The 22,068-nt window shown below is 57.4% G+C and overlaps 1 protein-coding gene across 9 annotated transcripts in view; it reads right to left on the reverse strand.

The window, feature by feature from the left end:
- The window catches only part of ARHGEF10L (Rho guanine nucleotide exchange factor 10 like), a 157,103-nt gene that overhangs the window by 74,195 nt on the left and 60,840 nt on the right, over positions 1 to 22,068 (reverse strand). For all 9 annotated transcript variants that reach the window (XM_037045081.1, XM_037045075.1, XM_037045073.1 and 6 more), the window contains 4 exons: positions 21,657 to 21,690; positions 7,648 to 7,739; positions 5,958 to 6,041; positions 2,180 to 2,349 (listed from right to left, as the gene is read on the reverse strand). In XM_037045081.1, the coding sequence (XP_036900976.1) occupies positions 2,180 to 2,349; positions 5,958 to 6,041; positions 7,648 to 7,739; positions 21,657 to 21,690 (380 nt within the window). The remainder of the gene's footprint in view (positions 1 to 2,179; positions 2,350 to 5,957; positions 6,042 to 7,647; positions 7,740 to 21,656; positions 21,691 to 22,068) is intronic.

The raw sequence follows: 22,068 nt of genomic DNA on the forward strand, positions 1-22,068 counted from the left end.
GCAGCAGTGGCCCTAAAACATGCAGTCACTGCAGTGCCAGGTGCAGAAGCAGGCGTGTCCCGAGAAGCTCAGGGGAGCAGAGCACTGCAGGCAGAGATTGGTGTGGGACAGCGGGCAGGGGGTTCCCGGACAGAGGTGGGTGCCAGAGGGAGGGCCCCTGGGAGCCTGCAGTTCAGGGAGCAGGAGGGCCTTTCCCATGGCCAGAGAAAAGGTGGTTAGAAATGCCAAGAACTCTGCCCCATTGTTTATCTGCTGAGGAAGAGCCCAGAGCCCAAGCCTCAGGGTGTGATGGACTGAGCTCAAGGCAGCAGCCAGAGGCCCCTGGTGGGGGCTGGCCCAACATTCTCAGAATGCTCTGTGGGCCCCTGGGATCCCCTGTGGGCAGAGCTCTGGTTAATAGGCAGATGGTCCTGCCACACCTGAACTAGAGTCCCTTCGGGGAAGGAGACCCTGGCATCTGCCATTTCAACCAGCTACTGCGACCCCAATGCCCATGCATGTCTAAGGGCCACCACTAGAGGGCCCCAACTCAGCATCCCTCTGCCTCCTGAGCAAGGAGAGGTACCTTTGGTGCCCTCCCCGGGCCCAGCAAGAAGGCAGGGGCTGGGAAAGTGGCTGTGGGGGGTTAGGAGGGACAACCAGAGGTGGAGAATAAGGGCTGGCCCGGGCATCACGTCTGCTTGCTCCCATGACTCAGGGCAGGGCTCAGACCTACCCACCCTGCCCTCCCACAGAGAGGCTGCCCGGGGGACACGGGGGCTTTATAACTGAAACCCCCTTTCTCTCCTAAAGCAGTGCGAGCTGCTCCTTTCTGAGGACAGAGCAGGGACAGCCTGTTCCTGGGCTTCCACCTGGGCCATTCCTTCAGCCCAAGACACCTGCCCACGCCCTCTGGCGTCTGCACCCACTCCCCCAGCTCCACTCTTAGACCCTCCTCTGACCAGCCCCACCAGGTCCGGCCTGAGTCAGGCAGGCGGCCACAGGTACAGGGACTCGTCTTTACAGGAAGGCATGTGTCTTCATTTTTGACGAACTATTTCATTTTCAGTGTCCCTTCCCAGACCACAAAGGCTCCCCAAGCCTGGTGGGTCTTTCTGGGCCCATGCACCCCAGCCCATACCCTAAGATGTGGACTGGGGACACAGTAGATGTCACAAATATTAACATTTTTGCTAGCAAAATGTCAAGGCCATCTTCGGAGGCCCAGCCCATGGAGGCCCAGCCACGAGAGGACCAGGGCTCAGGAGAGGCCTGCTCAGCTCCCCGGTTTCCCAAGGACTTGAGGAGCCCTTCTTGATCTAAGGAAAGTCTGGCTAGCACTCCTCTCTCAGAGGGGATCCCCAAACTTAGAAAGTATAGGAGGCCCCAGTAATCCCAGCCCAGTCTGGGATCCCCTGCCTTGTCCCTGCCGGGCCTTCAGGCAGGACTGGCCAACAGGCGGAGCTCACCTGCCTGTCTGTGACTTTTCAAAAGAAGCCCAAGGGGGACCCAGTCACCTCCGGTCAATCAGGGCCTGCCTGTAAGAGGATGCTCCCATTAAACCTCTAATCTCGGCAGGGACAGAATCTGCCTTCCAGGGGCTTCTGTACAATAAATGAGAGGAGTGAGGCTGGCACAGGAAAGGAGGACCCAGCCAATCCACCCTCCTGGCACTCTCTGTGGCTCCCTCCCTGAAGTCAACAGAAGAACCAAAGCCTCAGCAGCATTCTGACAGGCCGTGGGAAGAAGCGTTTCGGGCAGCTCTGCCTCAGCCACGGCAGCCCCCGCCTGCCCACCTCCCCCGGCAGAGGACTGGAGGTCTCGGACTGGTCTGAGAACACAGACCAGTGCAAGGCAGGAGGATCGAGCTGATTTGGTCCAAGCGCCAACTCTAATCAGCCAGCTGGGCTGCCTGGAGCCCTGTGTTGAGGGGGATTCTGCAGCCCAATCTGAGCACATGAGCATTGCGGTCAATGTTGGGATCTGCCATAAACAGGGTGCCTGGCATGGACCATGCCCACTCCAGGGTCAGGGCTCCCCACAGCCAAACAGCAATGTCGGCAGATTATTTCTTGTTTCAGGACACCTGGGCCACCTCCTCTCTCATTCGTTCCTGAGCAGCACTGGCTCTCACCACCCACGTTATCCCCTCCCTGAGGCAGTGCCCTGGCTGGGGTGAGGGACACCCCCACCTCCTCACCTTGGGCTGGAAGGACACTCGGTGCTTGGCAGGCTCTGCCTCCGGCTTGGCCTCCTCCCCTGAGTCCTCACTGTAGCTCTCAAACTCGCTGGAGCTCCAGCCTAGGTCCTCGGTCTCCCGGGACGCCCCGTCCCGGTGCGCATCCTCGTAGAGCAGGTTTCTCTCTGCCCCTGTTGGCCAAGGGACAGGGCTGGTGAGCGGGGGGCCCGAGGCCAAGCCCACTAGACCCAGTGTCTGAGCCCCGGTGTGCTGAGGGGGTGGGCAGGGGTGCGTGTGGTTTGGTCCTGGAGCTCCACCTCCGCTCCCTTGTCCACAAAACAGAGGTGACGGCAACACAACATCCACCCAGTGAAGCGAGGAGGATGCAAGAAAGTATAGAAAAGCGAAAGCCTTGTGCCAGACACAACCAGGCTCAGTGACTTCCTCCCACTGTCAGCATTACTTTTCTGGGCTCTGGGCGCTCCTCCTGGGCCTCCTAGGCACATTTGAAATTTATTGATTGATTTTTAGAGAAAGGTAAAGGAGAGAGAGAGAGAAACATCAATTTGATTTGCCACTTATTTACATATTCGTTGGTTGATTCTGGTACGTGCCCTGACCAGGATCAAACCCACAACCTTGGCACATCAGGACGATGCTCTAACCAACTGAGCCACCCAGCCAGGGCTCCTAGGCCTTTTTCAGTAGGAAAGAGAAGGCCTAGGACCGAGTCCTGACTCGGGCCCTCAGCTCTGGCCTCAGCATGCTAGGGGCAAAACAGAGATGGTCAGGCATTAAGTGAGCCAGAACCCTGACCCCAAACCTGAGTTTCCCACATAGGTCCAAGAGGGTCCAGTAGGGGGCGCACCTGGTCCAGAGTCCAAAGCCCCCCAGGAAATGCCTGGAACCAAAAGCTTGGGGACAAAGACCTGCTACTGGGCTCTCCTGGTGCCACCAAGACGGACAGGTGCCACCAGGACCTGGGCACTCCCGGGATCTCTGTCCAGTCAGGTGCAAGGTGCAAGGTGCTGCTTCCAGGTGGAGGTGCAAAGACGCTGTCCCCAGACAGCAACACGGGGGTCCTGGCCCTACCCCAGCTCCACCACTGGGAGACCTCGGGCCTCACCTTCAGCCCCCGGGGGATTCACTTGAGCCTGGTGCTTGCAGAACTGAACTGCACACCTCACAGAAGTGAGGCCAAGCTCCAAACACTGCGCACAGATGAAAGCACTTGTCAATACAGAAAGCACGTGGCATCTGAAAGGGCTTCAAAAACCTGCTCAGGAAGCACATTGCTGAAGAGTGGGGAGCTTCGGTTTTCGGGGACCTCTCCACAAAATGGGGGCGATAATAACAAGCTAAAAGGTGACGTAAATAAAGCCGGTATGTAAAGCTCCAGCAGACAGCAGCTGATCTTTACTCATGGGGGCCCTGGGTGGGCTTGGGTGTCATCACGCCGGCCTCGAGGCCCCACCTGCACCCCACAGGAAAGCTGGGGGCGGGGGTCTGGAAGACTGTCAGCCAAAGAGCAAAAAAGACGCACTGAGGCTTAGCCAGAAACTCAGGTCCCAGGATCAGGAGGGAGCGTGAGGTTATTTTTAAGCAAAAGAATAATAGTGACTAATGTCTCCAGGGTGTGGAGCAGCTGGTGACTAGGCTGTGACCTTCACAGGGCTGGGTTGATGGTCCTATTACTGCAGTGGAGGCCCCACCAATTCTTGGGTCAGCAGGGTGCAAATGATCCTATGAGACAGATGAGAAAACAGGACCCCAAGAAATCCTGGGACTTGCCCAAGGTCAGGCAGCAAATGAGGAGGAGGCTGCAGACTCTAGGCGGGGCTCCACCCATTCATCACATGACTTTCTGCCAGAGCCCTTCCATCCTGAGGACCACCCTGGGCTCATTTACAAAGACTCTCTCTGGTGGACACAGTGTCACCAGATGCCCCAGTCACTGGGGGCCTCACAGGGGTCCTGGCCCCCACCCTCCACTTCCTGGGGCCTCCGGTTTCACTGGAAGACTCAAGATCAAAGGCCCCTTGTTCTGGTGTGACCCTCCCCAAAGTCCTGCAAGGTCAGAGTGGCATTCTGATTTTATGTGAAGAAACCAGACTCCTCTGCCCTAATCAGTGGCAGAGCCAAGATTTGAACCCAGGGCAGTGAGTGTCCACTGGTGTGTGTGGTGGCTGACAACCTCCTCTCCCAGTGTCGCTGAGCCCACATCAATCCACACAGGCTTGTGCTGACGGGTGTAATACTAACAGCAACAGCATCCCCGTGTAGCAGACCTATGGAGGGCCGGCCACAGCCACAGCCTCCTCTCGCTCAGCCCTCCCACGGCCTTGCTAGTGGGGGCCTCAATCTGCAGGCTCAGTGCTGGGATGCCAAGGCTGCTACCAGCTCAGGGTGCTCTTAACCACCTCAGGGTGCTCTTAACCACCTCAGGGTAAACTGCCAAGGGCAAGAGCATGCCCTGTCCCCACACCCTGGGGACACGACAGTGCTCAGGGCAGAATAGGGACCAAATAGTTAGTAGCTTGATTTAACTCACATGGGAAAACAGCCCAAAGAAGTGAAATGACTGGTCTCAGACCACAGGTCCCCTGGGTTGGGACGTTCCTACAAGACCCCCTCCCTCCCTGTACAGTGCGCCCTTTCCCCACCTCTCCTGGATTCAAGGGAGCTACAAGCAGGGATGTTAAGCACCTCCTGGGCTTGCAAAGGGAGGCACCTGTCCTTGGCCCATCTATCCCCGTTGCTGGGACAGGAGTCGGGAGGGTGGGTCTGGGGGGCCCTCAGGTCTTGTCATGTCTGTTCGTCTCTCCCATTGGACTGCACATGGCCCCAGGATGGTGAAGCTCCTCAAAAGCAGGGGCTGTGTTTCCCCAACATGGGGAGCAGGCAAAATAGTGTGGTGGAAAAAGCAGAGTCAGGCAGACGCCCATAAAACCCTGGCTGTGTGATCTGGGGCTGGGGGCTTGACCTCGCTGATGTGACTGTCAACTGGAGCCATGAGCCCAGCCCTGCCAACCTTGTGAGGTTGAACAGGGGGAGCAAATATACTTCGTCTGTCATAAGATATTGCCCACGTAGTCCTGGGGTAGGGGACAGCACTGGACTTGAAGTCAGAATGACCCGGGTTCGAATCCCAGGCCTGCCTCTGCAAGTTCTTTGCAGAATGAGGACATAATATACCCCAAATCAAAGATTCAAAACAGAGTTCAGGAGACGAACAGAAGCGTCGCTGGTCTAATGTGTTCAAGCAAAGATGGACTGATGACAAATACTCCTCCCCCTGGATGAGTAAGCAGGGCCCAGCTCCAACAGGGCTCAGGCCCCTCCACCCGGTTCCCCGAGGAGGCCACCAGCTCCTCGCCTTCCTGGCCCACTGAGGGCCTCACCCCAGAGCAGGGCTCAGGCTCTCAGGCCATCCCTGCTTCACCACTCAGCTTTAACCAGCGGTCCCTTACCCTGCAGGCCTGGGAAGCCCAGACTACTACCCGGGTGGCCTGAGGGAGGAATCCAGGTTTGGAGGACTTGGTAGGGTAGGGGCCCTCAGCCAGAGAGCCCCCAGCCCCGAGGCCCTAACCCCGCCCCCGCCCCGCCTGGTCCCGCCCCCTCCAGCCCCGCCTCCAGCCATCTCCTGACTCTCCCTGGAGGACTACAAGCAGTTTTTAAAAGCAGGAAGGAGGGGCAATGGGCTGCGTGGGGAGGGAGGGAAATAAAAGGCGACCCTACCCAGTTCCTGCCCCTCCCACCGCATCCCCAGAGAAGGGAGGAAGCGTGAAAGGGGCCCTACCGGGTTGAAGTGCATCCAGGTTCTCACATGGGACGTCGTCGTAAATCACATCTTCTTCCAGGGCAGGGAAAGTGAACCGGTCGACTGGGAGCGGAGAAGGGGGAGGGAAAGAGCACGAATAAGGCTGTGGCGGCCCAGGCGGAGGCGGCGGCCAGACTGACATCAGGCTGCACCAGCTGGCAGCTCCCCGGCCAGCATCAGGCGGCGCGGGCCCTGGGGAGCGCCTGCCCCGTGGCCCTCAGAGGACACTGGTTCCGCTCCTCCCCGCCCCCAACCTCTCCAGGGCACTCTCCCAGCGACAGGGGCAGAACCCACTTGCCTCCCTGCCACCCACAGGCCTGCCCATCTGGCCGACAGGCAGCTGCTGTGAGCACCTGTGGGGAGCATGAGGCAGACCCAGCACCTGGGGCCTGGAGCATCTTCCGTTGCCCAGGCCTCCAGCACTACCCTAGAAGGGGCCACTCCCCAAGCTGGAGGCCGGCCGTGGAGGGCAAACCAGCTCTAGTGGGCAGCGGAAATAAGGAGAGTTGGCTGGATTTGGAGAGTGGGACTAAGAAGAGCCCCCCAAACTCAGCCAGCAGAGCCCTGATAGGTGAAGTCAGCAAATGAGCACAGCCCTCCCCAAACATTTCACTGGGAGCTCAGCCAGCAGGGCAGGGCATGCACCTGGCCCAGGTTAGCAGCCCCCTGGATACACAATTTAAGGTCACGCCCCAAAACTGCGTGCCCACTCTCTGCTCTCTTTAGGGGCATAGGGCCCCTGCAGAGCAAGGATTTTCAAAGCCAGTCCCCACTCCTGATGGGACCCTGTCCTCGCCCCACAGCCCCCCAGGAAGGCATGGGACCTGGTGGCCTCTGAGGTCCCTGCCATTCTAACTTCGATGCTTCCAGCTGTCGCAGGGCCCCAGGGCCCTGTCGGAGCCTCGTCCTCCAACCACTTCCTCCCACCACGGACTCTGCCTCCCACATGGCTGCAGACCTGCCCACCCCTGTCTGGCCGTGGGCCTCCCTCTCTGGCCAGCCTCCTCACTGGGATGCAGCCCACCCCACGGTGTCACCGTGTCTCCCTGTCTCCTAGCTGCGCGCCCACCCCACGGTGACAGAATTGAAATGCAAATGTGGCTGCGACTGCAGAATAGGCCTCTCCTAGCTCCCAGTAGCCTTCAAAAAAGTATGACCCCTGAGGCCCAGGAGTGGAGAGATTGCAGCCTGGCCCATCGTCCCCATGGTGCCTTTGGTGCTCACTGATCCCCAGTGCCAGGTGTCCCCTCTGCCTGGACACCCTTTCCCTGAGCCCTGCTCCCTGGCTCTCTGCCTTCAGGACTCATGGGTTCTCCCCACTCCGTCACCTGCCCTCTCTCCGTGACTGCCTGCCTGTGTGCCTGGCCCTGCTCCCAGAGGAAACTCATCTTGGTCACAGGGAGACACCCACCAACTGTTTCAGAAGTATCTGGGGTACTGATAAACGGTTGAATGTGTGGTCCGCTCCTGGATCGAGGCTCTCAGGACAAATGGCAACCGTCAAGCATGGGCAGTGTCCTATCCACCTCTGAACTGCCACCCAGCCCACCCAATGAGGACATGGGCTCATGCGGGCCTATGTCAGCGCTCTCAGCTTAGAGAAGGGACCCCAAGGTTATCCTGGCCCCACCCTCCTGGGGCTAAGGCCTGGGGCGGAGTGGGGACTTACTGCGACGGGAGCTCTTCCGCTTCCAACTGGAGCGACGGACCCCAGGCAAAGCTGTGTCCACAGCCTCTCCATTGCTCACCACGGCCGGCACCCTGCGGGCCGAGACGCAGAGCCAGTGAGCCAAAAGGGAGGGGGACAGAGCTTCTGATGGCAAGAGAGACAGAGAAAGCCTGCTATTGAAGTCTCCAGCAACCCCTCAGCGGAACGGTAGAGCTCGTGATGGGCAGGGGCAGGCTGAGGATGGGAGCCTCTGGTCCCCAAGGCCGTAGGTCAGGAGGCTGCACAGGCTTTGGACAAGCCCCTTCCTCATCTTTAGAAGACACCACAGGCCCATCTGCTGCTTTAACCGCAGAAAGATCACATATGTCACAGGGGCCAAGGCCAAGTGCTCCCCAGGTATGGGCACCGGTCTTCCCTCCAGCACAGGCTCATTGGGAGCCTCCATCTCCCCCTTGTTCTCCCACAAGGAGTTGGAGGCCAGGGCCTGGGGGGCCGCCTCCTGGGAGAAAAGGGGACTTGCAACGGTTTGCAAAACCACAAGTGGGAGACAGCTCAATCCCCCACACACCGGAGAACGGGCTGGACTCAGGCACTCGCTTCCCGGGATTAGACGTGCAAAAGGAAACAGTGGGGATACAGCAGACCCCACTCAGACCAAGTGATCACGTGACCATCCCCAGCGATGTCACTCGAACACCACATAGCCCTGACATGATGCAACACGAGAAGGGCACCTACCTGTGCAGCTGTCTTACCTGAGCTCATGACCCCAGTCCAACTAGGAGAAAAGTGCCAGACACACCCAGACGGGGGGACACTCTACAAAATACCTGCCCATCACTGTTCAATGCTACCAAGATCGTAAAAACCAAGAGAAACCTGAGAAACTGTCTCGGACCAGAGCAGGCTAAATGACACCTACACGCGACCTGGGAGCCTGGATGGGGTCTGGAGCAGAGAAAGGACATGAGCAGAAACATGAGCAGAAATCAGATCAAGTCTGGAGTTTAGTGGATGGCCTCTTGGTTTTGACAAATGTTCCCTGGTCACGTAAGATGTTAACAATGAGAAAGCAGGGTGAGGGGGGGTCAGTAGAACTCTATGTGCGATCATTACAACTTTCCTGTAAATCTGGAACTAGTCCAGTTGAAAGAGAGAGAGAGAGAGAGAGTGTGTGTGTGTTAAAGCCCACGCTCAAAAAACAAGGACCACATCTGCCCATCCAGAGGGTAGAGGCCTCCAACTGTCCAGGGCAGCAGCCACAGAGGTCAAGAACTGACTTGAACGCCCCGAGCCCTTAGTGGAGGATGGGGTACGGGGACATGAAGCCCAGAACAGTGCGAGAAGGGAGGGAGGAGAATGAGCAACACTCCTGTGAGTGGGCCCTTGGCCTTCGCCCTCCCTGCTCTGCAGGCAGCAGGCAGAGGGACCCACCCGAGATCATGCTACCTGTGAGGGGCGGAGCCAGACCGTGGAGCTCACTTGCCTGACCCTGAAGCAGGGCTCTGATGACTGCGTCTCAGGTAATAGAGCCTGGACAACTGTGACCGTGGAAACGTCTGCTGCCCCCTGAGCTTCATGTGGCTGTTGGGCGCTTGGGATGTGGCTGGTGGGACTACTGTGACTAAGGAACTTGACTTTATTTTAAATAGCTCCATGTGGCTAGTGGCCACTGTACAGGACAACGCAGATCTAAGTCACCTATTGGAGAAGCCAATCTCAGCTCCAGTTTCACAGCCAGAAGTCAGCAGCGTTGCCCTGGGGTGAGGGACTCAGTCCCCGGGTAAAGCTTTCCACCAACAGGAAGTAAACGCCAAGAGGGGGCGGGGCTGGTCTGCACCAGGAGGGGCTGCAGGGATGAAGGGAGCCACCTGGGCCCCAACCTCTACCAGCTGCCTCCGTGAGCCAGCACCTGCTCAAACAGGACACCGTGAAGGTGCTGGAGACAGCCACTTGGAAACGCTCAGACAGAACCCAACCGTACCAGCCAGGGTAGAGAGTCAGGCAGAGTTTGGTTGAAAGTTGCTTTAAGACATTAACTGTGACAACCGGTAACCATTACGACATACCTGTGAGGTGCTGCTTGCTCTGCTTTGCCTACACAGGGTGGACAAAAGCAGGTTTACAGTTGGAATGATGTACAGATAATACAATCATTAATTAATAATAACAAGAATAAACTCTTCTGCATACTCACAGATGTAAACCTACTTTTGCTCACCGTATTTGCATATTTCATTGCACAGCAGCGCATATTAGGTATTATCAGCCTTGTGCCACAGATGGGGAAGCCAGGGCTCACGGAGACTTAACGACTTACCCAGCGTCACTCAGTGCCATCAGAAGGAGCTGGGACCCAAAGCCCAGGCTGTCTGCCAACAAAGTTTGTGCCCTCTCAACCAGGAGAAGGGAACTCACACTTAAGTGTTGACGGAGATCATAGATTTGTCGTGACATAAGGTCACTGCACCTTGCTAAACGATTTGGCATTGGGTTTTTTTTTCCTTTAAGGGACACGTAGCAATCCGCATAGAGTCAGAAACACAAGTTCAAGTCTTCGTCCAAAAGAAATCGTGATGGTTCTGGGTACTTTTGTGCTGGCCATTTTGCCCCGGACATGTTCACCGCTAAACTAACTAGCCGTTAGGCCGTACTGCCGTAAAAAGGGATAAAATACGGTTGGTTTGTTGGTGGTGGTTTCCTTTCTCCACTGACAAGTCAACCGCCTTCGACAAACTAAAAATGCATTTGAGCCGGTTGTCAATTGGGCTTCATTTCTCCGTTGACAAACTGGCAGGGAAAACAGTGAAACAGCGGTACCCCCCGAACAGTCTGCACTCCTGCCAGACGACGGCCCGCCCAGGGGTCGGCTGCTAATTTTGAAACTCACCGTGTCGGGAGGAGGGGAAAGGACGCACCGAGAGCCGCCTTGGAGGGCACAGGGCGCAGAACGGAACCCTCATTTCCCACAGGACGAACCCAGGTGCTCAGATGTGACCCACAAAGTACACTCAGGTGCCTGCCCAGGACCACCATGAATCTGCACACCTTTTAAGTAGGCTCAGAGCTTCTGTGTTTCTCAGTAGCCTTTTTAATTCTGCTATTCATTCTTTTATTATTTATTGATTTTAGAGAGAGAGAAACATCAATTTGTTATTCCACTTAGTTACACACTCATTGGTTGATTCTCTCTCATACGTGCTCTGCCCACTGATCGAACCTGCAACTTGGTGCAATGGGATGACGCTCTCAACCACTGAACTACTTGGCCAGGGCCTGTTACTCCTTTTCATATCCATCCTTTGTCTGTCATGACTTTACCTCTTTTATGGCAAAATTGCCTTGTGGCCAATTAGATACGCAGCAAAAATGCCTGTGGCAAAAACGTCCATGGCAAGGATGTTGCAACAAAAATATCGGACGTGCCTCGTAACACCCAGCTGCCGGGCTGCAGTGCAGTTCAACCGGAGAACGCCCAAGAAGGCCCTGGACAAGCTCTAAAGACAATGTCAAGGGGCAGGGGGAGCGGGTGGGTATTTTTGTCTGAGGTCAGGCAGCTTTCACAGAGACCTGGAAATACTTCATGACATAGGAAAATCCAGGGTGGGGCTGCAAACATGAGCCTCTGGGTTGCACATTACCAGAACATGGTGCACTTAATTTTAACCAACTCATTTGAAATAGCCACCTGTGGCTCGTGGCCATCGCACAAAACAGCACAGAGGTCAGCACAGAGGACAGCACAGAGGTGCACCTTCTCTGCACCGTCGGAGAAGCTAGCCTGGGCTCACTCCATGGAGTGGCCAGCCCAGGTACCGGTCCCGGCTTCCTGGGCTGAGAAGTGGGGGTCCCACAGCACAGAGAAGTCGCCTTCATGCCCACTCGCACTACCTCCATGGCTGAGGCAAACAGAGACTCTGGGAGCTCCAAGGGAGGGAAGAGACCAGTGCCTATGGGTGGGCAGGTCTTCCTAGGGTGGCCGGAGACCCCCACCCACCCCCACCCTGTATTTCGCTGGCATCAACTCTGCACCCAGGCTGTGTTAAATGCCTGAACCAAGTGCATGTTTTATTATGACTATTTCACAAACAGGCAAGTCCCCAGCCCCAGACCACCTGGCCAGGAAGCGACAGAGCTGAAATCTGCCCACAAAGGCCTGCTCTGATACAGGCTCTGCTGCCCCCAGACTGGAGTTGCCCAGGCAGATGCGGATGAAGGAAAAGGCCTCCCAGGCAAGGGAGGGAAAGGGCCTGGCAAGAAGTGAGCCCAGGATGCCTCCTCCCACCTTGCCCCATCCAGCCAAGGCCACTGGCCCACCCTGCACTCACAGGGCCAGGGGCAGGGAGTGGGGAGCCGTGGGCAGCCTCTCCCAGCTGCTGAGGGGCTGGGCAGTCTATTTCTCCCTGTAAGCAAACACTCCATCTGGGGCCTCCCCAGATAATAAAAGAGGCATAAAAAGCAATAAGAGGCCAATTAGCTCAGCCTTATCTGAGCTTCCCACATGCTAAGGCTTGTACAGGAGAGAAAGGCCCGCATCTAAGATCACAGCAGACTTACAAGGTGGGGCCACCGCCCACCGGATATAAAGGAAAGGTGCCAAGTCTATGGAGAGGGACTGAGACTGAGAAGGTTGATGAAAAAGAGGTGGCGGGGGACGGACCAAAGGACCTCTCCCAGGCGCCCAGCGACAGAGTTCCCTGACCAGACCTCGGTCAAGTGCCCCAGAAGGCCACCATGGTGCCCAGGGCACTTTCTGTGCCCGCCTCCTGTGTCTCCAGGAACAAACCAGGGACGAGAAGGGAGTGAGCATCCTGTGATAGCGAGGACCTGCCCTGTCCTGGTGGCCCCATTCCATCAGCCCTGGCCCACGATGGACGCTCAGCGGCTGATGTTTCTCCGCCCCCGGCCTATTTTAAAGACAAGAGGCCCCACTGCTTCAGGAAGAGGCCCCAGGTTCTCAGCAAATCTCGATGACAAGAGATCCCACAGGGTCCCTTCCCAGATCCTAGAGAGCAAGAGTAGTCAAGGAGAAGCGCCCCCAAACCCAGAACAGCCTGAGGATTCCTAGCTGGGCCCCCCACACCCAGGGCACTCCGGGGCCTTTTCCAGGACAAGGTCTAACTAATGGGAACGGGGGGAGTTCCACCTTTGGCGAATGCAGAGGACCAGAATAACCTTTGCCTTATAAGGCCCTGAGTGAAGCCCAATCTGTGGCACCACTCAGAGGGCCTGGACAGAGGGCCTGCCCAGGTTGGCCTGTTCAGAGCAGTGCCCCACCCCCCGCCAAAATGCCCCACCGCCACCAGGTCCACTAATCTCAAGCCTGAGAGACATGAAAGGAAGGCAAAAATGTTAAACCCAGATGAAGCCACCTTCTCTCTAGTTCCTGTAACACGTTAAAGCCAGAGGGTCCGCTCAGATGACTCCAGGCAGCTGCCCATTACAGTTGCCCAGGCCCCTGCCCGGGCAGTTCTGACCCGTGGGTCCAGAGGGGCCCCAGCACCCGTGTCTTTAAAGCTCCCACTGAGTCCGACGTGCAGCCGGGGTTGAGAACCAGGGCTCATGGGCTTGAGGTGTGACGGGAACACTCGGGAGCAAACAGACCTGGATCAAACCACAGCTCTGCCACTTGGCACTGTGCACAGGGACAGTCAGTGAACGTCTGGGCGCTGTTGTAGAATGGAGCGGATAATCGATTCACTCCCTACTGGGAGGGCTAAATGAGGTAATGCAGGTAAAGCACTTCGTTCTCTCTGTGCCTCAGTGTCCACAGCAGTGAAATGGGGCAACAATACCTCCTTCCTCTTAGGGTTCCGCTATGCAGTGAATACAGAAGGCACATAAAATCCTAAGCACAGGGTCTGGCACACAATCAATCCTCCTGGTGTGCTACCTCCTGCCCCGATCCTGTCCTCCACCTCTCCTCCAGTTACAGGGACCCTGTGTGCATCCGTCTGCTCACGCTGCAGCCCGGCCACCCCTCACATCCAGGACCCAGTGTGCCTGCCTGTGCCACCCCGCCATGGTCACACATCACTTACTGCAGTAAGCAGGAGCAGTGAGGAGCCCCCAGGGGGAGTCTGGACAGGGGCCCCTGGATCCGCATCCATAACACAGCCCACCCCCTGTGGGGACTGAGCACCCAGGGCCCCGGGAAACCATCTCGACCCAGGAGCCTGGCCCTGCAGGCCCAGAGGCTGATCCAGACCGTGCCTCTGGCCTTCTGCTCTGTGGTGCACACACCTTCCTCCCCAGCGGCTCCAGAGCACCGGGTGAGACGGTCAGACCGCGCACAGGTTCTACACCCTCAGCAATAACTTATCAAGGACCCTGCGGGGTTCCGGAGTACACAGGTTCCCATGGGAAAATGCTCACGCTATGTAATTAGGTCACAAAGTGAGCCATGAAACAGTATGTGTAATAAAACCGCAGTTCTATAAATACATGTATATGTGCACAGCCAAGCAGCTGGGCAGAATTGAAGCTTACTCTTAGTCTATCATTTTCTGTACTTTCCAACTTTTCTACAATAAATATGCATAAGCACTACTAAGGAAAAAGAAGAAAGTGGGGGGGAGAGAGAGAGAGAGGAAGGAAGGAAGGAAGGAAGGAAGGAAGGAAGGAAGGAAGGAAAGAAGAGAAGGGAAAAGAGAAGAGAAGAGAAGAGAAGAGAAGAGAAGAGAAGAGAAGAGAAGAGAAGAGAAAAAAGAAAAGAAAAGACATCTAAGGTGATGGTAAGTGACGCTCTGGCCAGCATGGGTCCCCATGCTCTGGAGTCCTGCTCCAGACAGGTCCGCACCCCTTGGGGACAGTGATGAAGAGCAGCTCACTGACTAAGCATCTGTCCTGACATCCCATTTCCTCCTCCCAAGGGCTTCATCAGGTGGGTCTATTGTTCCACTTTACAGAGAGGAAATGTAGCAGATGAGGTCCTGGGTGGAGCAGCTGATACACAGGGGAGCTGACAGACAGGGCAGGTGGGGTCCCAGCCAGATCCCCGAGGGAGAGGTTGGAGGACCTGTTCTGGAAGTAGATTGTGCTCTGCCTCACCTCAGCCCTGTGACCTCGGACTGATGACAGGCCCTCTTGGCACCTGTTTCCGCATATGTAAATAGGAATTGTGACAGGGCCCGCCTGTGAGAGGCCCAATGAGATAAGGCAGCTGAAGCTCTTAGAACAGGTTATGGTGAATAAGAAGTAGAGATTACAGGCAGACCTTCATTATCTGGCTCTAGAGCCTGTACACACACAGCTGGCAGGGCCCTTGTGAAGAACTCAACCCTGCCCTGAACATCAGCTGCCCCCCCCCCAACCGAGGGCAGCGACTGTTTGCCTGGGTCACTGCCACAGTGCCTGCCACCTCACAGGCGTTGATCAAGGATGTGCGTGATAAGAGGATCAAGGGTGGAGGTCAAGGGCAGGGAGGACACCAGCCAGCAGAACACCAGTCGAGAGCAGCCCCAGCCCTGTCCTGGGTGGACAGGGGGGTCTGTGCGGGAAGAACAAAAAGACCCTGACCTGGGCTGTCAGCCTGGGTGCCAGCCCAGCCCCGGGACCAGTGACTGTGCCTCTGGGAGGTCTGCACTACAGACCCCGTAATAATTCCCTCTGTCCAGGGCCATCGTGTCAAATTATCGCTCTTAACTCCTGTCGCTGCTGGGACAAACCACCACACACAAGCTTGGTGACTTACACAATGCAAACTTATCACCTGACAGCTGTGGAGGTCCAACGTCCGAAACAGGCTTCACTAGACTAAAAGCAGGGCACTGGCCACACTGGGCTCCCTCTGGGGGCCCTGACCTGGGGGGCAGTCCTCCCCCTTGTCTTTCTCCAGCTCCCGCCAGCAGCCTGTACCCCTTGGCTCACGGCCCCCTCCTTCATCTTCGAAGCCAAGGGCAAGGCCTCTCCAGTGTTTTCCTGAGTCTCTGACCTTCGGGCCTCTCTCTCACGGGAACCCCTGCGAGTACACTGGGTTGGCCGGGACAACCCAGGAAACCCTCCCCTTTCAGGATCCCCGAGGTAAGCACATCTGGAAAGTCCCCTTGTCACGCAGGGTAGCGTTTCACAGGTTCCGGATATTGGAACGCGGACATCTCCGGGGGAGGGCGGTGACATCATTCTGCCTACCACAGTTATGAGAACCAAAATGAGACAAGTGCGGACAGGCCGCATAAACCGTGAAGTCTGCACACCAGAGAGCTGTTGGATTGCAGCTTCTTTGTGCCAGGAGCCAGCAATACAGGCAGAGTCCTCCTACTGCTCCAGGGATCCGGGGTGGACCTCACAAGCTCCCTGAGAGGGTCCTCACTGTCACAAATGAGCAGGGCGTAGTACCTATTCCAGGGGAGAAACCATGTGGCCTTTATGGGTTCCCAAGGGGCCTGTGATCCAAAAGCCTTATCTCTGGTGTGGAAATTCACTTAACCAAGGATGAAAAAGTAGAACAAGCAAAAGTACAGCTTTTCCAATTTAGGGACTGGCGAAGGGGCCACAGGAGGTCTTCCACGAGGGACCCCACTGTGGAGAGCTGATCCCTGTCAGGCCTCAGGTCCCACATGGGCCCTGCAGGACAGGATGCAAAAGGCTACGGGCACTTGGGATTTGGGAAAATGGCAAGTTTAAGGCCAAGCCCCGGGTTCCAAATGACTCCAGGCTGGGTCTGCAGCAATCCGGAAAACCTCAGGTGCCCCAGGGAGAATTTCCTCTGGGAAAGGCCACTCCAGCCTTGTCCACCTGCTCCCCGTGCTCCCCTCCCCCAGGCCTCAGGAGCCACAGGGCACGGCCAGGCTGCAGGCAGGCCCTCCAGCCCGTCTCTACTCTGTGCAAACGCTGCTTCCCGAGCCCAGCCTCCTCCTGGCCTGACCCTGTCAGCACCTGATGCGTCCAGGGATGATGGGCTCCTTGGTCCTTCCAGGAATCCAGCCGCCCACCTGCTTCCCTCAGGGTCCAGGTCCAGCTGAGAGGCACTGGCCAGCAGGCAGCATGGTCCATCTTGTCTGGATAAGCCCAGGAAGGGGCAAAACTGGTACCTCCCAGGGGCCCCTGTGAGCCAGGCCAGGAGCCAAAGGCCTGACCCAACAGGAAATGCTGAGAAGGCAGGGCCCCCTGTGGTGGCAGCAAACTGGGCAGGAAAAACAATCCAGGAGGGTTGCCGGAGCACACAGCCGCGTGCTGAGTGGGGGTGAGAGGTGGGGGCTGCGTCCAGGGAAACACAGGAAGCCAGCGACCACTGGGTGCTCGGGGCTGCGCCTCCATCCACGGCTCCCCCGGCGAGGGCAAGTGCTGGTTGTGAGGACACTGGCTGCAAAGGCCAGGCCAACCCTGCCGGCTCCCAGGGACGGCTCAGGGGTCAGCCGGGGTGAGCTCCAGCCCAGCCACTTACCAGCCCTGTGAGATCTTGGGTGAACTACCCTAAATCTCTAAGCCTCGGTGCCTAATCTGCCAAATGGAAGCCATCGCAATCCCTGTCTCGAGGGCCACAGTGCCCGGGAGAGAAGATAATGTATGGGAAGCATTCAGGAAGTGGCGGCCGACACCACCAGTGCCAGCAGGATCGGAGACTCCGACTGCGTGGCCTCGGGCCACTGATCCACTCCCTTCCCATGGCCCTGTCAGCTGCCAGAGTCGGACTCAGAGCCCAGGCTCAGAGATTCCACTTCTACGCCGCTTGTGTTCTGTTTACGTCCATAGACACTGAAAGTCCCCTGTCAGACCCACTCACCCATTCTTCTGTCCATCAGTATCCACCATTCATTCTACAGGGACGTCCTCGGCACTCGCCCTGTGCCTGGCTCCACGCTGAGCCTTGAGGACAAGCATGCAGCTGCCAGCTGTCCCCGGGGGGCTGGCCCGCAGGTGGGGCGGCACCTCCTCACCCCCTCTGCCATCACAAGACCTCAGCGTGGGCTGCTTTTCCTCTGCTCCCATTGCAAGAGAAGGGGCCTCCCCCAGAATCACACACACTCGGCAGTACCGAGGCCACTCGGCTTGGCTCCCCGGTTGGTGTCCACAGAACACCCTAACCACTCAGAAACTGCTGTCCCAAAAGCTAGAGAGTGCCTCTCAGCAGGCAAAGTTCTTAGGTAAACACACAAACAATCAGCTCGTTCACACGAAGCCATCTGCACCCTGACCATGAGCCCAAGTCCAAGGTCCCGGGCTCAAACCTGCAGCTCATGATCCCTGAAGGGGAGTGCAGCGGCCCACGCCTGGCCTCCCATCAGAGAGGCCCCGGGTCTAGTCTCTGCTCTGAATGAACACACGCTGTCTACATGAAACCTTGGCCACCTGACCGCTCTGAGCCTCAGCTTCCCACCTGCGTCATGGGTAATGACAGTGTCCACTTCCTCGAGATGGGAAGAGTACACGGGCCTGGGTGTTTAGCCCAGTGCCTGGTACACCGTAAACAGCATCATTACTGTCACTATTATTTGCAGCTATTTTATCATCACCATCATCATCTGATCACAGCCATGTCCTGTCAAGGAAAGAAGGACCCCCAGTTAGCCAAGCGCCTTCAAGGCTGCCTTTACCCAGGGGCAGAGGCTATCTCCTTGGGAGTGCTGAGCAGGGTGGCCCAACCCTAAACCTCACCGCACAGGCCTCAGCATAACACACCCAGCAACGCCGGCAGCTCTGTTTACCCTACAGCAGCCTGGCTTCCTCCTCTGGGCAGCCCAGCCCAGTAGGCAAAGGGACCGGGAAGTCCACGGGCCTGAAAGCCAGAGACAGACCCCACACCCCCCGGACCTCATGTTAACCAGCCCCAACTGTCCCTGTAACCGCCCACCTGGCAGGTGTAATCCTCTTCCCTGCACAGGCTCTCAGGGTTGGTGAGAGCTGGATCAAACCCAGGTCTGTGTGATTCCCAGGGGGCAGGGCCCAACCAGCTCCTTCTAAAACCAAACCTAAACCAGGACCCAGAATAACAACAGCAAATACGTTCAGAGCAGCCAGGATGTGCCAGCCAGACTAAGCACTGGATAAATGTTAACTTGTGCATGCCTCCCACAGCCCATTTTACTAGTTAACTCGTGCACGCCCCACAAAGCCCATTTTACTATTTAAGAAAGTGAGGCTGGGGACAGGAAGCCACTTGCCCAGGGACGCCCAGCTAGTGCGTAGCAGAGCAAGACTTGAAGCCAGTTCTGTGGCTCGGAGCCCAAGCTCCCAGGCCCTCGAAGGCCCAGCCCCCAGCCCTCACTGTACCCACCAAGCTCTGGCCACCAGCTGGGAAGTAGGGGTTCCCCCCAGCGCTGCCTCCTTCCCTCCGAGAGCACTGACAGCCAGGAGGTCCCTGCGAGGCAGCAGCTCTGCCTGGACCTGGGCGGTTACTCTCTGCCTGTTCCGTCCAGAGCCTCTTGAGAGGCCAGGTGGGCAGCCAGGCAAAGCCTCAAGGCCATTTCCAAACCTGGAGCAGGGGCCACGGAGGAAGTGCACTCACGAGAGGGGAGATGGCCTCCACTTGGCAGATCTGTTTTGTAAAGCAGAGTTTGCTTGGTGACTACCTTTAGGGAAGTTTCAAAAGAACATCAAGATTTTTTCTTGTCTCTTGGGTAAGGAGGAGGAACTTGATCTGGATAGCTTCACCCCCCAGAGGACTCATGAGTGGAAAATCACCGTCCAGGGAAGGAGCTGGAACTAGGGAAACGAAGACCTGGGAGGGAGGGAGGGAATGAAGCTGGGGGAAGGGTGGAGAGCACTGGACAAGGAGTTGGGGGCTGTGGACATCCCAGGGTGTGGCCTTGGGCAAGTCCTGCCCCTCAGCCTCCCCATGAACAAAATTAGAGGGCTGGAATGGAGCCTCTTCGGACTCCCACTGTGGTCAGTGCTCCTCAGGGTCTCCCGTCCCGCCCACGCGTGATCTTCATTCACGCCTGTTGTTGGTGAGACTCCAGCCCTGGCAATCCAGGCCCAGCCCCAGGCAGTAGACACACCATTTCTGCCCCATCCCCCCTGCCCTGTCACATTGGAATCATCCAAACTGGACAGGAGGTGGGGTTAGAAGCAAACACAGTGTATGTATGTCAAGCTTCCCACAAGCTGTCTCACTCATTCCTCAGGATTCTTCAAGGTGAATGGTATTATGTCCATCTTATTCATGGGGCAATTGGGCCTCAGACAGCTTCACAGGCAACCCAAAGCCACCCAGTCAGGGAGGAGCTGAGTGGGGACTTGAACCTGCGGGCCTCCGGCCCTGGTGTCTCCTGGAGATGGTGTTCAAGGGCGCTCGGGTTGCTTTGGTTGCAGGGTTGCTCTAGGTTCCTCTGGTAGAGGCCCCGCCACGGGGCGACAGGCAGAGGGACTAGGTGTCTTTCGGAAACACCTGGTCCACCTGAGGTGCCCTGACCAGTGGGCTGATGAAAACAATGCGCTAGGCAGCTGCTCTGGGACCGCTGGGTCACAGCCTCAGTGGGACCCCAGCACCAGGCACACAATCTGGCTACAGATTCACCAGGCCCCCAGGACACACAGAGGGGAGGCAGGTAGGGCAGGCACTGGCTTGCTGTGTTCTTGACCTCGAGGTTGGGAATGGGGGTGTCTGGGAGGGTGGCCTGAAAGGACCAAGAGTGCCAGGCCCTGGGTGGGGGGGAATACCTCTGGCCTCAGTCACCTCCTCCATGTGGACACCCTTCCCATCCCTGCCCTGTCCCCACCAGTGAATCTACGCTCATTCACCTGGCTTCCCTCTGGCCAGTGTCCCAGTTCCCTGGGCACTCCTGTGTCTCACTTTGAAGCATCCGTCTCCCCCGCTAGACTGGGAGCTGTGCTCCCAGCCCACCTAGAGGGCTATAATCCTGGGAGATCACAGCCATCTCTGGAACTCCCCAATCCCAGCAAAGGATGGCTGATTCATTTCTGGTCTCTAGTCAGGGCGGGGAAGCTGGCTCCCACTTGGGGCCTTAATTACACAGGGCCCACCCACTCCAAGTGACAAATGAACACGTACAAGGACTTGTGGAGACACAGATTTGAATCCAGGACTGCCTCCTGCTCCAGGGCCCCAGGGCCACATCTGCCTCTGGAAGGCCTCCTGCTGGGCAACACCTGCCTGAGAGTTAGTCACCCACCCTCTCACCTGGAGGACAAAGGGAGTCTCAACCCTCCCCCAGCACCAGCATGGCTGCCCCTGGCCACACACCCCGAGGCCTGGATCCCCCACTAGCACTTCCCTTAGAGGAGGGTTCCCTAAGCACCCGGGTCCCCAGAGGCAGCCAGTGAGCAGCAGGCCCCCAGCCTCCAAATGCACCACGAAGCCCAGGCTGACTTTCCTAAGACCCCAGAGGGAAGGGTCAGGGCCTTGACCTGGGGCCTGCTGCGATGCTGGGCCTCTTACTCAACAGCGCACTGTGCTAGGAACGGAGCAGTGGCCCCTTTTACAGATGAGAAAATCCAAAGCCCAGAGGACCCTGACTTACACAAGAACCCACAGCCAGTGCTAGGGCCAGAGTCAGAGGCAGGCTATCACCCCCAAATCCAGGCTTTTAACCAGATGGCTGCCCTGCCCTGGACAGGCTCCCAGGTGGAGGAGGACAGGGTCCTTCAGTCAGCAGTCACAGGAATGGGGACGGTATTGGCAGGACAAACGGCGACAGCAAAGACAACTGGGCCAGGCCCTGCGCTGAACACCACGGAGTGGGTTCATTCTCAGCCACTGCCCAGGGGGCTGAGGACTTCCTGTCTCCGTTTTGCATATGAACAGACTTATCTTTGGAGAATTCATATGTCTTCTCAAGCCGTGCAGCTAGTAGCAGGGGGCAGAGCCAGGTTCTAGAGCTGGTTCTGCCTTCTGCTATTTCACAGGCTTGTGGGCAAAAGAAAGAAGTAGCATGAGTTTTAAGGACTGACCTCTTCCCTCCGGCCCGGAGATCTTAAAATGTGTTCTTCTTAGCCTAAGACCTGCTGTGAGCTATTTTGGCTGCAGCTCCACCCTTTCCCACACCTCTGCCCAGTGTCTCCTCTTTTTCCAGCCACCAAAAAACACGCAAAGAAGAAGGCTCACTTACTGCGTCTGGGGCGGCACGGCCGCTGGGTCTGGGTCTGCGAGGGGGAAAAGCAGGAGGAGAGCCGGTCAGGCCGGAGGCTGGCCCAGTGGACTCCCCGGGGTGCGGGAGACAGAGCCCAGCCGGCCTGGGCGCCTGTAGAGCCCGCCTCCCTTCCCCCAGCCTCTTCGCTGTCATCAAGCTCCCCTACCTGTCCTGCCTGCACCGCCCCCACCCCCACCCCCACCCCCATTGCCCACACCCCAACTCCAACCAGAACCAACAGCCCTGCCAGCTCTGGGCCTGCCCCCCAACCCCCAGCTCCTCAAGGAGTCCCTTGTCCCCAAGCACGCAGGAAGTTCCTGCCAGTCTGGTCCCCAGCCTCTCCCAGAGGACAGGCTCAAGAGCCCAGAAGCTGCCATTTAACACCAGCCTT

Source organism: Sturnira hondurensis, unplaced genomic scaffold (assembly GCF_014824575.4).
Source record: "Sturnira hondurensis isolate 20B ecotype Veracruz unplaced genomic scaffold, ASM1482457v3 Scaffold0004257, whole genome shotgun sequence".
Lineage (NCBI taxonomy): Eukaryota > Metazoa > Chordata > Mammalia > Chiroptera > Phyllostomidae > Sturnira > Sturnira hondurensis.